Source organism: Geotrypetes seraphini, chromosome 2 (assembly GCF_902459505.1).
Source record: "Geotrypetes seraphini chromosome 2, aGeoSer1.1, whole genome shotgun sequence".
Taxonomy (NCBI): domain Eukaryota; kingdom Metazoa; phylum Chordata; class Amphibia; order Gymnophiona; family Dermophiidae; genus Geotrypetes; species Geotrypetes seraphini.
Genome location: NC_047085.1, coordinates 237,046,893 through 237,060,181, shown reverse-complemented (window position 1 = coordinate 237,060,181; position 13,289 = coordinate 237,046,893). Strand labels below are relative to the sequence as shown.

The 13,289-nt window shown below is 37.7% G+C and overlaps 1 protein-coding gene across 7 annotated transcripts in view; it reads right to left on the bottom strand.

Annotated features, from left to right (window-relative positions):
• Positions 1–3,315: 3,315 nt before the first annotated feature.
• The window catches only part of ATF7IP (activating transcription factor 7 interacting protein), a 353,654-nt gene continuing 343,680 nt past the window's right edge, over positions 3,316–13,289 (bottom strand). For 6 of the 7 annotated variants that reach the window (XM_033935226.1, XM_033935228.1, XM_033935229.1 and 3 more), the window contains exons 15-16: positions 6,766–6,869; positions 3,319–5,014 (exon numbers count right to left, since the gene is read on the bottom strand). In XM_033935226.1, coding sequence (XP_033791117.1) covers positions 4,601–5,014; positions 6,766–6,869 — 518 coding nt within the window. In that variant the 3' untranslated portion in view covers positions 3,319–4,600. Of the gene's footprint in view, positions 5,015–6,765; positions 6,870–13,289 lie in introns of all 7 variants that reach the window. The other variant, XM_033935232.1, reaches the window with a different exon arrangement.

The window sequence follows — 13,289 nt, the reverse complement described above, 5'->3', positions numbered from 1 at the left end:
AAGTGTTCTAATGCAGTAAAAAAAAATTAAAAACCTTATTTAAATGATACTGATTTAAAGTAAAATATTAACTAGATTTGCTGGAGAAACTAAATTAATTGCAGTTCATTCACTTAATTCATTCTGATGTTCTCCCAAGAAAAGCAAAGGTGTGACAATGCTTTTATAACCACATTTAACAAAAGTTCAACCACTTTACATTTTGAATAGATATTTCTGGTTGCAAATGGAAACACCAATAATTACAATTTAAAAAATGGTTTTACATATATTTGTGTTATGCCCTATCTATAAAAACAGGACAAAGTTTATTTTGTTTGGAAAAATGATAGAGCAGCATAACCAAACAGCAAATGGTTTCATCATTCAATGGAAATAAGTTTCAGTTTTGTGGTCACTGAAAAATCAATACTGCAACAAGTGAACTTCAGTAAATTAGCAATTTAATTTGACAGCTTCATACTGTGTTTAAACCTCAACATCTTAATGCTGCTTATGTTCAAGACTGTTAACAGTAAGCAAGGTCACTTGTTTATGATGTATGGTAAAGAGTGTAAAAGTTGAGTCTTCCTCTAATTATCTTGTTTTTGAATACATATCTGTTTATGGCTTTTCTATGACTACTGAATGATATGCTATTCTACTGTAATCTAGATGTGTCTAGTAGAAATCTGTCTTTGTTCACATACAGAATAAAAAAGGAACAAAGCTCAGACAGTAAAGTGAGCAGATATCACCTGAAAGTCATACAAACATGAAAATTACCCAATAGTTAATTAAACCATTTGATAGAGAAAACATTTTTTTAAAGTTTTGCTTCAACTATAAATCTGCAGTGGTTAGAGGTCAGGCTGCTTTCCATCACAGTTAAGTTAAATCTATTTCTTAAGTTTTGGGAAGGGATAGACATTTGTCAACAAAAGTAAACGAGTGGTTAAAGATATGCATTTATGTTTATGGGAGTGGGAACTTTTCATTCACTAACAAAAGCAGTCATCTTGAAATTGCATGTGAAGAAATGGACTCAGTTTTAATGAATCCAAAACTGATAAGTTACTGGTTACTATTCCAGCAGTACAAAGAGCTGCAGCCTTTCTGTTTAAAAAATAATAATTTTACACATTTGAGAGTTAAAAAAAAAAAACCAAACTAGCTGCCACTGCAATATGCAAAGGACAGTGCCAGTACCTTGAGAATAAATAGCACCATTTCGTCAAGAAGTTTGGGTAAAGAAATAAAGATATCAAAAATATCTAAAATGTAGAACTCCCTAAGAGAAGGGATCTTAAAGTTATAATATGTAGATGTAAAAGTGTGTGTATATATTTTTCAATGCACATGTAATCAAAGGAAAAAAAATCACTTTGTGGGTAACCATTCATTTTTATTTCAAGTAATGAGAAAGAATAGCAACTTGTGATAAATATAAACATATTATACAACGCCAGGAGGCACTGCCTGTCATGCTCTCTCTCTGTCTCTCTCTCTATATATATATCTATATATATATCGCTACACACTCACACATATGGAGTAAATTATATTTACATATATACACAAGCATATGCAGAGGAAAAAAAGAACCAGTATAGTATAGGCTTTATTTTATGAGTTCTGAATGGCTGTCCCATAGCTCACTTTTTTTTTTTTAAACTAGAGGGGGAGAGATGGCATTTTTCCATCTGTCTCTTATATAAACTGACTGGTAGTGAATCAGAGGAGACATGCATATGACGTGGAAAACAAAGAATGTGCAATAGCTGAGTTTAAAGTCTACTATTTCTCTTCACCTTTTATTTCCATCATAGCAATATTTTATTATTTTATTTCGTTGTCTACCATAGCTAATTTTAAAATGGCCCTAACATGGTTATTATATAAAAGAAAATGCACACTGTACGGCAAAGAGTAGGACTTCAAAGATCTGCTATTCTTACAGCTACAAACCAGCAAAAACTAGTAACAATTACAGTGTGATTCAATACTTCTGATGTAGAGTTGTTTATCATTGCCATCAAATTAGAAGGGCAAAAAATCAATACAAGTAGCTTTGGTCAAGAAACAGAAAATCTTTCACTCACAGCAGAAAAATATGATGGAAACCTTCATTCACAGGAACCAAAGTTCTAACATAACCCATTCATAGTGAGGATACTCAATTATAGAACAAAATAACTAAAAAAAGGTTGTCTCCATTTTGTGTTTACAGGTAAAATGCTTAGTATAATGCAGCCCCTCATATCGGTTAAAAAGAATCTAGATGTGAAGTGCCATCTGTGCTGTGAGCTGTTCAGAGGCAGCATATGACACACAAAAATTACGTTTGTTTGGCTCACTGGAGCATTGAAACTATGCATATTCAGTCACAACACATAATGCAAGTCTCAAGCTATGTCTCAAAAGTTTCCTATTTTACTTTACATATACAGTATACTATAGATAAAATACGAACTGAGCTCCAGGAAAAGGAACAATGGAAAAGATAAGAATTGGGAATCATGTAAAAGCAGAAAGTACATTGAAGCCTTTTTAACAAACGATGGTACCTAGTACGATGTCCTTAAACTTATCAATGTATGGATGGGGGATGTTTTTTCAGGCCACATCAGAAAACAAAGGCAATAGAGAACATTGCTTTTATTCAGGAATTAATGTAATCTGGATTCAATTCCTGAGGGGATTATACTAAAATATATTACAGAAGATTTTAAATCAGAGTGTGCAAATATCACATAAAGGTGAAGGATTAATACATTTGTGGCTGCAGTGCAGTAAGTACAGTCTGTGCCATAGGAACAATCTATCTATATATAACTAAGGAGAATGTTATTCTTTCAAGTAGCGCTCTCTCATTAATTTTACTGCACTTTGGATTACATATTGGCAAACATCCAAATTAAATTGAAACGTGCCACATTATATAAATTTTTAAAATACGTGTGTGTGTGTGTATATATATATATATATATACATACATACATACACACACACACGGGTGGTTTGAAAAGTTTGATAAAAAAAGCAAGTTAAAGAATGTAGTCTCCATCAAAGGCTCCACTTAGGGCTCCTTTTACAAAGGCGCGCTAGCGGTTTTAGCGCATACTTTACTGCCTCCTCTTGAGCAGGCGATAGTTTTTCGGGTTGCGTGCACTGAAAACGTTAGTGCACCTTTGTAAAAGGAGCCCTTAGTGCAGCAAGTTTCCAGTTTTTTCATAACGTTGGAAAAACAGCTTACAAAAAAACTGGAAACTAGCAGACTAACCCCCTTTTCTATTAAACTGCGCTAGCAGTTTGTAGCGCAGAGCTGCGCTAAATGGCCCGTGCTGCTCCTGCCGTTCATAGGAACTCTATGAGCGTCAGGAGCAGTGGGGGCCATTCAGTGCGGCTCACCGCGCTAAAAACTGCTATCACAGTCTCGAAGAATAGGGGGTAAGTGTATAACCTTCAATGGAGACTACGTTCTTTAACTTGGAATTTTTTTTTTTAATAACAAACTTTTCAAACCACCCTCATATGTGTGGCAGAATATCCTCTCTAAACATATATCCAGCCATGGGATGAAATTAAACAAAACAGATATGGAAGATAGATTGGATGAGAGTGCGCAGCTCAATGTATTGCCCAGTTATCATGAGTGTATGTTGCAGCAGGCAAAACAGCAGAACTTAACATACAAACATAATTGGGAAACTAAGCAACAATATGTTCTGGTCACATTTACTTTCAAAGTTATTCTTTAGATACCCCTCCCCCCCAAAAAAAAAAAAAAAAAAAAAAACCTAACACATACACACACATTACAAGATGAAACGGGAAACAAAATCTTTGACCTAGGGAAAAAACACAAGTCCTGTTTCACAAGAAACAGTTTTGGAAATCTTAAAATAAGAACCACACAAAGTCTTATCAACCTGGTTCTTAATGATATGGTATACAGTTCATAGCACAACTCCATTCTTAACAGATTCAGCATCATTATCTTCTGCTTAACTGCAAAGAATACTGACAGTCTATGCAACAAAGTACCCAACTGCTTAAGTATGGACATCAATGAGAATACCAAGCTTTAATCTTCTTTACTGGGCACCTCTGTTGTACAACCTTCTTTTCAGGAGAAGTACGCAAAAGGAAATGGGCTTTTTCTTTCAGCAATCATGATACCTTCGTTTTAGCTGACACAGTTCAAGCCTCAATCCAGTAATATGATCCTGCCCCCATCAATACAGAAACTCTGTGTTCAAGCACTGGTCCATAGCATGGCCCCTTGAACTTGCTTTCGAACGCAAATTCTTGAAAACAGGAATAGCTGGTGGAGGTGGTGGGAGCAAGGAATGAAGGATGGAATAATAAAAAAAAAACCAACCCAACAAGGTAACTCAAGATTGAACTGTCCAAGAAAATGTTTTCTAGTTGATAATTTTGCTTTTGGTTCTAAACAGATGTAGTGTATACACATACTCCTGGGAAATCTGGCAGATAATTTACTGAGAATTTCATGCACATAGTTAAAAGGAAAAAAAAGGAAAGAATTAACCCTCATATGGGACAGTTTAATACCATCAGATTTGTTGGGTCTTTATTTTAGTTCTTTTTTTTATTTTTAACTGCTTTGGGATATTACATCCGTTGATTGAGGGTCACAAAAAGATCCAAAACGTCCATAAATATCTTTTGCTCGAACAGCAAAGTAGTACTTGCTGCCAGACACAAATTGAGTGAGGGTACATGCCATAGGCAGTGGCAGGGCTTTCACTTCACCAATTTTCTTCCATTGAGAGGGTGTGGTGGCTGCAGGATCTTCATGGTAAGCATATAAATGGTAGCTGTCAACAGCGGCACAGCTCCTGTCCACCTCTAGGACACTCCATGAAAGCACAATGCCATTCTGACTCTGCACCCGGGCAAGTTTTAAATGTGGTTTCTGAGGCAATGAGGTACCAGCAGCTTCAGAAGGCAGTCGCTGAGGTTGTGGTGCCTCAGGAAGTGGTGCTGGATGCAAAGGACGGACGGGTTCCTAAAAATCATGAAAGGATGAGAAAAAGTTATCAATGAAGTAGTAAGTAGATCTTGAAAAGAATAAAACAACCTTAGCCTTAAATGGGCATTTGAAGTGACCATCAATTCAGTAGTTGAAACCTATGCACCAGTCTTCCGAAAGCAAAACTGAATATAATGGTTTAATAGGACCCCATCTTTCAAACCCAACTAAGATAGACTCTAATTTTAATTCTTTTGCATCAGCTTACTGTAAAGCAAAGTTTTTATTTATATATATATACTGCCTTATCAATGCAGGCTGTTTAAGTGGCTCAAATTCAGGTACTCAAGCATTTTTCCCTAACTGTCCCAGTGGGCTCACAATCTAACATACCTGGAGCAACGGAGGATTAAGTGGCTTGCCCAGGGTTACAAGGAGCAACATGAGGCACAAACCCACAACCTCAGAGTGATGAGCCTGTAGCTCTAACCACTAGGCCATCACTCCTACTTACCTGTAGCTGATGATCTCCAAGGACAGCAGGTATATAATATCACATGTGGGTGACATCATCCATGGAACCTGATACGGACAGATACCAAGTATTCTGTTCACTTTAAATTTTGTGCACATTGTGCACGTGCTGGTGCATTCCCATCTTACGTTGGCTCATGGGACCGCAGTTCAGTAACAAAGCTAAGAAGCCAAATAAGGGATGTGGGTGGGATGTGAAAATACATACCTGCTGTCCTCAGAGAACACCTGCTATAGAAAAATAACTTTGCTTTCTCTGAGGACAAGTACTGTGCTTCCCCAAAAATAAGACACTTGTCTCATATTAATTTTGGATCCAAAAAAAACGCACTAGGGCTTATTTTCGGGGGATGTCTTAATTTTTTTTTTTTTTTGGTGTACAACGATCATCTCTCACCCATCCCATTGTGCAACATCTTTCCATCCCTCCCTTCATCCCATCCCCCCCGTACAGCAGAACCCCGAAAGCAATTTCATTATATTGCGTTAGATCTAATCTAATCTAAACATTGTTCTTGTATGCCACATTTTCCCTACAAAATAGAGCTTTAAATGGTTAACAAACAAATTATAGATCACTCTTAAACAAACTGAATTTCAGATGTCATATAACATTTTTGAAATAAGAGGCTTAAGATCTTTGTGGAACAGATAATTTGAAGCCATTCCCCCCATGCAGCAGAACCCCAATGACCTGCCAACCCATCCCCCTGCGCAGCTTCTTTCCATCTTTCTCTTTCCCATCTACCCATGCAGCAGAACCCCGGCGACTCTCCCACCACAAGGCCGACATACCTCCGTTCCAAACAGCAGCGGCGGCAGCACTGAACAGGCTACTTTGCGGCCTTCCCCATCGGGGCCTTCCCTCTGCCGCATCACTGATGTCATCAGTAATGCGAAAGCACAGGGAAAGCCCCGGCGGGGAAGACCACAAAGCAGCCTTCAAAGTGCTGCCTCCAATGCTGTTTGGAACGGAGGTATGTTGGCCTCGTGGTGGGAGGGTTGGCGGGGTTCTGCTGCGTGGGATGGGAAGGAGGGATGGAAAGATATTGCACAAGGGGATGGGTGAGAGGGGAGGAAAGATGCTGCACATGGTGGAAAGGGGGAGAAAGTGCTGCCATCAGTGAATTGGGGACATTCAGGAGGGGCTTTGGGTGTCGTTCCAACTAGGGCTTATTTTGGGGGTAGGGCTTAATATACCACTTAGTACAACATATTCCTAAGCATGGGACGACCAAATTTAGGAAATATACCTGTGGGGGTCGATGATGAACTGTAAGTTGAGGCCCTCCAGATCCAATAGCAAGTCCATTATTTACAACATATGCTGTAGGCTGAGGCATTCTTACAGTGACTCCTAGAAAAACCCAGAAAAAAAATTAATGATAGCACAAACTATAGAAGTCCAAAAACAAAGAAAATCACCAAATTGTTCCACAGAGAGAAGGAAAAACATAACATAACATAAAATTCACTTGTATACCGCAAATACCATTAAGTTCTATGCGATTCACAAAGACTAATAATACAAATGAATAACCAATATCTAGCTTCTGAAAGATTCCCAAAAAGATATGTTGAAAATTGTTGATATGAGTTTGGGAATATAAATATGTGAGTTATATCCCTGGTCCATGAGGCTGCCTGAAAAGAAAGTAATCGTTCCCGAAATTTCTTATATTTACATCTCTTTGCAGAAGGGAATGAAAATGAGTGAGTTTTTCTAGAATGTTTAGAGTTTGTGATAATAAAAGATTCCAGAAGATACTCAGGAACTGAGCCTGTTAGTGCCTTAAAACAAATACAACCAAGCTTAAATTTAACGTGCTTCAACTGGAAGCCAGTGCAATTGACGGTAAAAATCAGTGACAAGATCATACTTCTTTAAATTGAAAATCAATCTGACTGCTGCATTCTTAATTATGCGCAGTCTATGAAAGTTTTTCTGAGTACCAGCAAGATACACACTGTTACAATAGTCCAACTGACTAAGAACAAGTGATTGACCAAACAATCGAAAGGAGTTAATATCAAAATATGCTCTAATAGTTCTTAGTTTCCCTAAAGTATAGAAGCCCTTTCGAACCAACAAATCCACCAGATTTTTCATAGTAAGGATACGATCTAGAATTACACCAAGTATCTTTATGGTTGGCTGGATATTATAAGTTGTTATCATTTAAAACAATAGATGTAACACCTTCATTTAAATTTGGTGATGCAAAGAAAAATGTGGTTTTTTCTGTATTAATTTTCAATTTGAATTCTAACATCCCAAATTCAATTATCTGTAGAATCTCAACCACAGTTTGATTTATTTGAGAAAGGAAAGTATGAACAGGAATTAAAATAACTGCATAACTAAATAGTTTAATTTTGAACTGGGATAATCTATTGCCTAAAGAGGCCAAATAAACATTAAAAAGCAATGGAGACAGAGGAGAACCCTGGGATATTCCACAGGGGTTACTCCAACTGTTTGAGAGCTCATTATTAAGCTTTATTTGATAAGTTTAGATTTGCATGAACGTTTGTTAATAAGACTTTTTTTTTAAGAGCTAATTTATCTAAAATGGTTAACTGCCATTTTCCCAATATGATTAAAATGCTTTAGGAGAATCCTGACCTTGGATTTGTTCATAAGTTGTCCAGAAGGAAGACGGATCAAAATGTCTCCTTAAAATTATTTCCGTTTTTTGAGATAGTGATTGCCTAAATGCTTTATGACCCCATCTAAGACTAAAATAATAAATAAAATGATCTGACCATATATTTGGGCTCCATAAATCATTAGTTAATGAGATAGATGGATCAAGGATTTCTTTAGTGGAAAGGTCACCAAATCCAAATGGTGGCCTTTCTCATGAGATTGAGAAAATTCAGCAATAGTCTAGTCTAGTGAAGATAGAAAAGTAATAAGGTCCATTTTATCTGGGGAATCTTCCTCTAAGTGTAGATTAATATCACTAAGTACAAGACTATAGGAAGAAGAAATAGAATTATGTAGCACAAATTCCTAAAAATCGGTCCTTGCCTTCGACCAACTTCCAGGGGGGGACATAAAATAAAATACACGAGAAGGAATCTGATAAATCTTTTCTACTTATTCTGCAGGATATTATCTCTAGAAAGTTAGTAAGTCTAGATTCCAAAATGGTAAATTCAAGATTATCCTGCAGAATAATAGCGAGCCCTCCTCCTCTCTTCTCTCTACAAAGGGGAAGAATTTTATAACCAGAAGGTAATAAATCTTCTATAATAGGATCCTCATTTGAGAGTAGCCAGGTTTCTGTATAAACAGGCAAGCAAGTTGTTTACTAGTAATCCAGTCAATTATTACTGCTTTGTTCCTAAATGATCTGGAATTAGTGTAGGCACAGGAAATCTCTGAAAATTTACAACAAGTAAAAGCATTTAAGTTAATAGTTTTAAACTGTCTTGGCCTTCCATAAATTTTACATGACTTACGAGAATTATTATAAATACATGTTTCTATTGGAAAAGGCCCTTGCTGAAATTGTGATAATGTACTAAATGAATAAAAAGAAATATCCAATCTAGATAAACTATGAATAGGATAGATTGGAATTTGTTCAAAAGGCAAAGATTAGCATCTCTCAGCCTACCGTATAAAAAATACAAAAATAAAAATATGAATCTAGATCAATTGATAAATCCATATAACATACAGTATGAGTAACCTTCTTCTGGGATCCGATCTGATTATACCACAAGATTTAGATATGCTAAAAAGCATCCAAGCAACTATAAGTTGGGAATCAAAGCGTTACCTCGAACAACAAGTAGCTGTCTAAAAGAGGTATAAGGTATTTTGCACTGCTAGCGCTTTGATTCCCAACTCACAGTTGCTTGGATGCTTTTTATCATATTTAAATCTTCTGGTATAATTGGATCAGGCCCCAGAAGAAGGTTACTCATAACCAAAACATGGACCGTGTAGGGTTCATGCCACAAAATTTTCTTATTGGGAAAGGAAGAGGAAAATTGTTGGGCAGAGAGAGAGAGAGAGAGAGAGAAGCGAGTTAGAGATACATGGGGAAGAGAAGGATGAGAGGGAGAAATGTTGGATATGGTAGTGGAGAGGGAACAGAGGGGAAAAATTGAAGGGGATGCAAGAGGGAAAATACTGGATACTGATAAAGGGAGAGGTGTGGCATGGTGTTGTAGAGGGGTGAAAGAAAGAAATGTTGGGCATGGAGTTGGTGGGCAATGGTGGAAAATGCTGCACATGATCTGTGGGATGAGAGGGAGAAATGTTGGATATGGCAGTATTTGTCCTTAATAGCTGTAACATGCAATTTTTCTGTTTTCCGTTTAAGATAATTAGCTAGCATTTTACTGGATGTATTACTTTTAGCATAGAATCTTGCTTTAGTGATAAAAATTTCTTGTCCTGGTCAAGTTGAAAGTTTTTTTTATTGTATTCATATTTTAACTGACAAAGCTTATTGTAAACGAGAAGGTCATTAGAAGCAATATAGTTAGCTTCAAGTTTAATAGAGATTTCTAGACTCAATATAGCAGATTTATCCGATTTAGTTTTAAATGCTGCCATGGAGATAAGTTAACCTCTCAGAGTTGCTTTAAAGGATTCCCAAGGGGTTGAAGGAGATATATTTGGGCTATTATTATGGTAAAAAATTCTTAGATAAATTTTTTTTTTAAAAATAAATTCTTTATTCATTTTAAATCATAAACAAGTGTGCAATAATATATCCATTAAATTTCAATATGTGGGACATTGTCTTCTTCAAGAAGAGATGGTTGTAATCTCCATAATGGAGATGGGGGAGAGCTCATACTTTGCCATGCAAGGGAAAGAGAGGCTGTGGCGTGATCTGAGATATTTGATGACATTAATGATTGTAATAAGGATTGGGAGATAAAGATATAATGTATATGTGAAAAGCAATGGTGAGGGATTGAATGATGGGTATATTCTCGAACGTCAGGATGCTTAAGTCTCCAGGGATCTGTTAAGATTAATTGTTGAATCATAGAGTGAAAAGCAGACGTAGATCTCTGTTGGGAGAACTTACTTTTAGATTGTCTATCCAAGATGTGATCCACTGGAGTATTAAAATCACCTGCAACAATTAATGGGTGGGGGTTCAAGTTCTTGAATCTTACTGATAAGATTAAGAAAAAAATACGGGGAATCACAATTAGGAGCATACATGTTTACTAAAAATACATCAATGTTGTGTATTTTAACATGTGCTAGTATCCAGCTAACCCAGTTCTTTTCAGCTTGGCAGGACATCACAACAGATCAATGGGTCCTCAGCATCATTTCTCAAGGGTATTTACTAAATTTCCTCCCCCATATCCTATTCTCTCAAGACACCACCACTGTCCACTATGCCTCATCAGCACATTCCTCAACTTGCAGCAGAGTTATCTCTTCTTCAGAACAATGCTAAAGAAAGGGTACCACTTCTTCAAATAAATCAGGTTTTATTCAAAAATTTTTCTAATCCCCAAGATGACGCAAGGTCTCCCCCTGATCCTCGATCTCAGACCTCTCAATGCCTACCTCAAGAAGGAAAAGTTCAGAATTATATTCCTTTCAGCAATTCTTCCCTTACTGAAACATGATTGATTAGCTGCCCTAGACCTCAAGCATGCATACATTCACATTCCCACTCATCCTTCCAACTGGCACTTTCTATGCTTCAAGTTTCTCAACATGCATTTCCAGTACAAAGTTCTGCCCTTTCGCCTATTGTCAGCACCATGGGTGTTCACAAAGTGCCTGGCTATGGTAGCGATGCATTTGTGATGATTGGCTATGGTAGTCCATACCAAGGACTGTCTGCTACTCACCATTCAAACCTCAGTGCACACATTGCAAATACTGGGTTTCATAATCAACTTCGAGAAGTCCAAGCTAACTCCAGTTCATTCCCACGTTCATTGGAGCTCTTTTAAACATAATATCTGCAAGGGCCTATCTTCCTCAGGAAAACATCAGGCCATAATCATGCTAGCAGACCAAGTAAGGGAATCTTCTTCCCTACCAGCTGAAACTATACTACGCCTTTTAGGCCACATGGTAGTATCGCTTTAGCTGGTGCCACATGCCAGACTCAACATATGTCCACTACAATGGCACCTGAAGCTACACTGGAATCAATGCCTTCATCCACTTTCAAAGCCGATTCCTCTGCCTTCAATGATCAAAGATTCTCTTCTGTGGTGGATTCATTCCACCTTCCTCCTCCAATACTTACCATAACTGATGCTTCCAACCAGGGCTAGGGGGACACCTTAACAGCTTCACATTTCAGGGTCAGTGGTCAACAAAAGAAAAAAACCTTGCACATCAATCACTTAGAACTCCAATCAATTTATTATACTCTTCAGTCCTTCTGTCTGTGGATTTCCAAAGGAAACATTCTCATTCAGATGGACAATCAAGTGGATATATTTTATGTAAACAAGCAGGGGGGCTCAGGATCCTTCCGAATCTGCAGGGAAGCTTACCATCTAAGGAATTACGCTCTCTCACATCAAGTGGGCCTTCATGCAGTCAATACAATATCCTGGCAGACTCCCTCAGCAGGAAACTCAATCCTCATGAGTGGACCCTAAATCCTACTGTTCTACACCGCATTTTCTAACAATGGGGGACTGCCCTGGTGGATCTCTTCGCTACTCAGATCAATGCTCAATGCAACCTGTTTTGCTCCCTACATCTAACTCCATGAGCAATAGCAAGAGATGCATTTTCCATTTCATGGGGGCACAATCTTCTCTATGCTTTCCCACCATTTCCTCTCATTTCCTGGGTTCTTCAGAAAGTTACTGCACACAAGGCGCAACTCATACTCATTGCACCCCAGTGGCCCAGACAGATATAGTATCCACTGCTCCTGGATGCTCCTCCAATTTCATTACGAGGCTGTCCTTCTCTCTCAACAGAAAGGCCAACTACTGCATCCCAATCTCCGCAGTATCGGTCTCACAGCTTGGAAATTGAGAGTTCACTTCTAACCAGCCTTCCTCTCTCGCAAGTCAGTTTTGCTTGCAGCGAGACAATTTTCCACTAGAAAATTTTATCAGGCTAAATGGAAGCATTTTTCACTATGCACGGTCAAGATCCTCTTCATTACCCACTGGATTATATCTTCATGTATCTTCTACACTTGTCAGACTCCAGTCTAAAGACAAACTTTAAGATTTCATTTGTCACTCATTTCAGCTTACCATTCATTGGTGCATGGTAAACCAGTTTCACAGTACCCTCTCATTTCTCGCTTTATGAGAGTTCTTACCAATCTTAGACCTCAACTGAGAGACCCTCCTCCATCCTGGAACCTCGATATAGTCCTGATTGATTGATTAAAAAACCCTTTTGAGCCACTGGAATCTGTATCTCTCACCTTTCTTTCCTGGAAAACAGTCTTTCTTACAGCGCTCACATCTGCTAGGAGAGTTGGTGAGCTTCAAGCTTTAGTCATGTATTATCCTTACAATTTTTTCCAAATAAAGTGCAATTATGAACTCATCCTAAATTTCTTCCCAAGGTGGTTTTGGAATTCCATCTTAATCAAACCATCACTTTGCTGTCATTCTTTCCACCTCCTCACTCCTTTGCAGGAGAAGAGTTCCTTCATACATTAGATTGCAGAAGAGCACTTCTTTTTTACCTCAAGGAGACTTCTCAATTCCGCAAATCCAGCCAATTATTCATTTCTTACAATTCAGCTACCTGTGGCCAACCAGCAATTAAAAGAGCTAAGTGGATTACAAG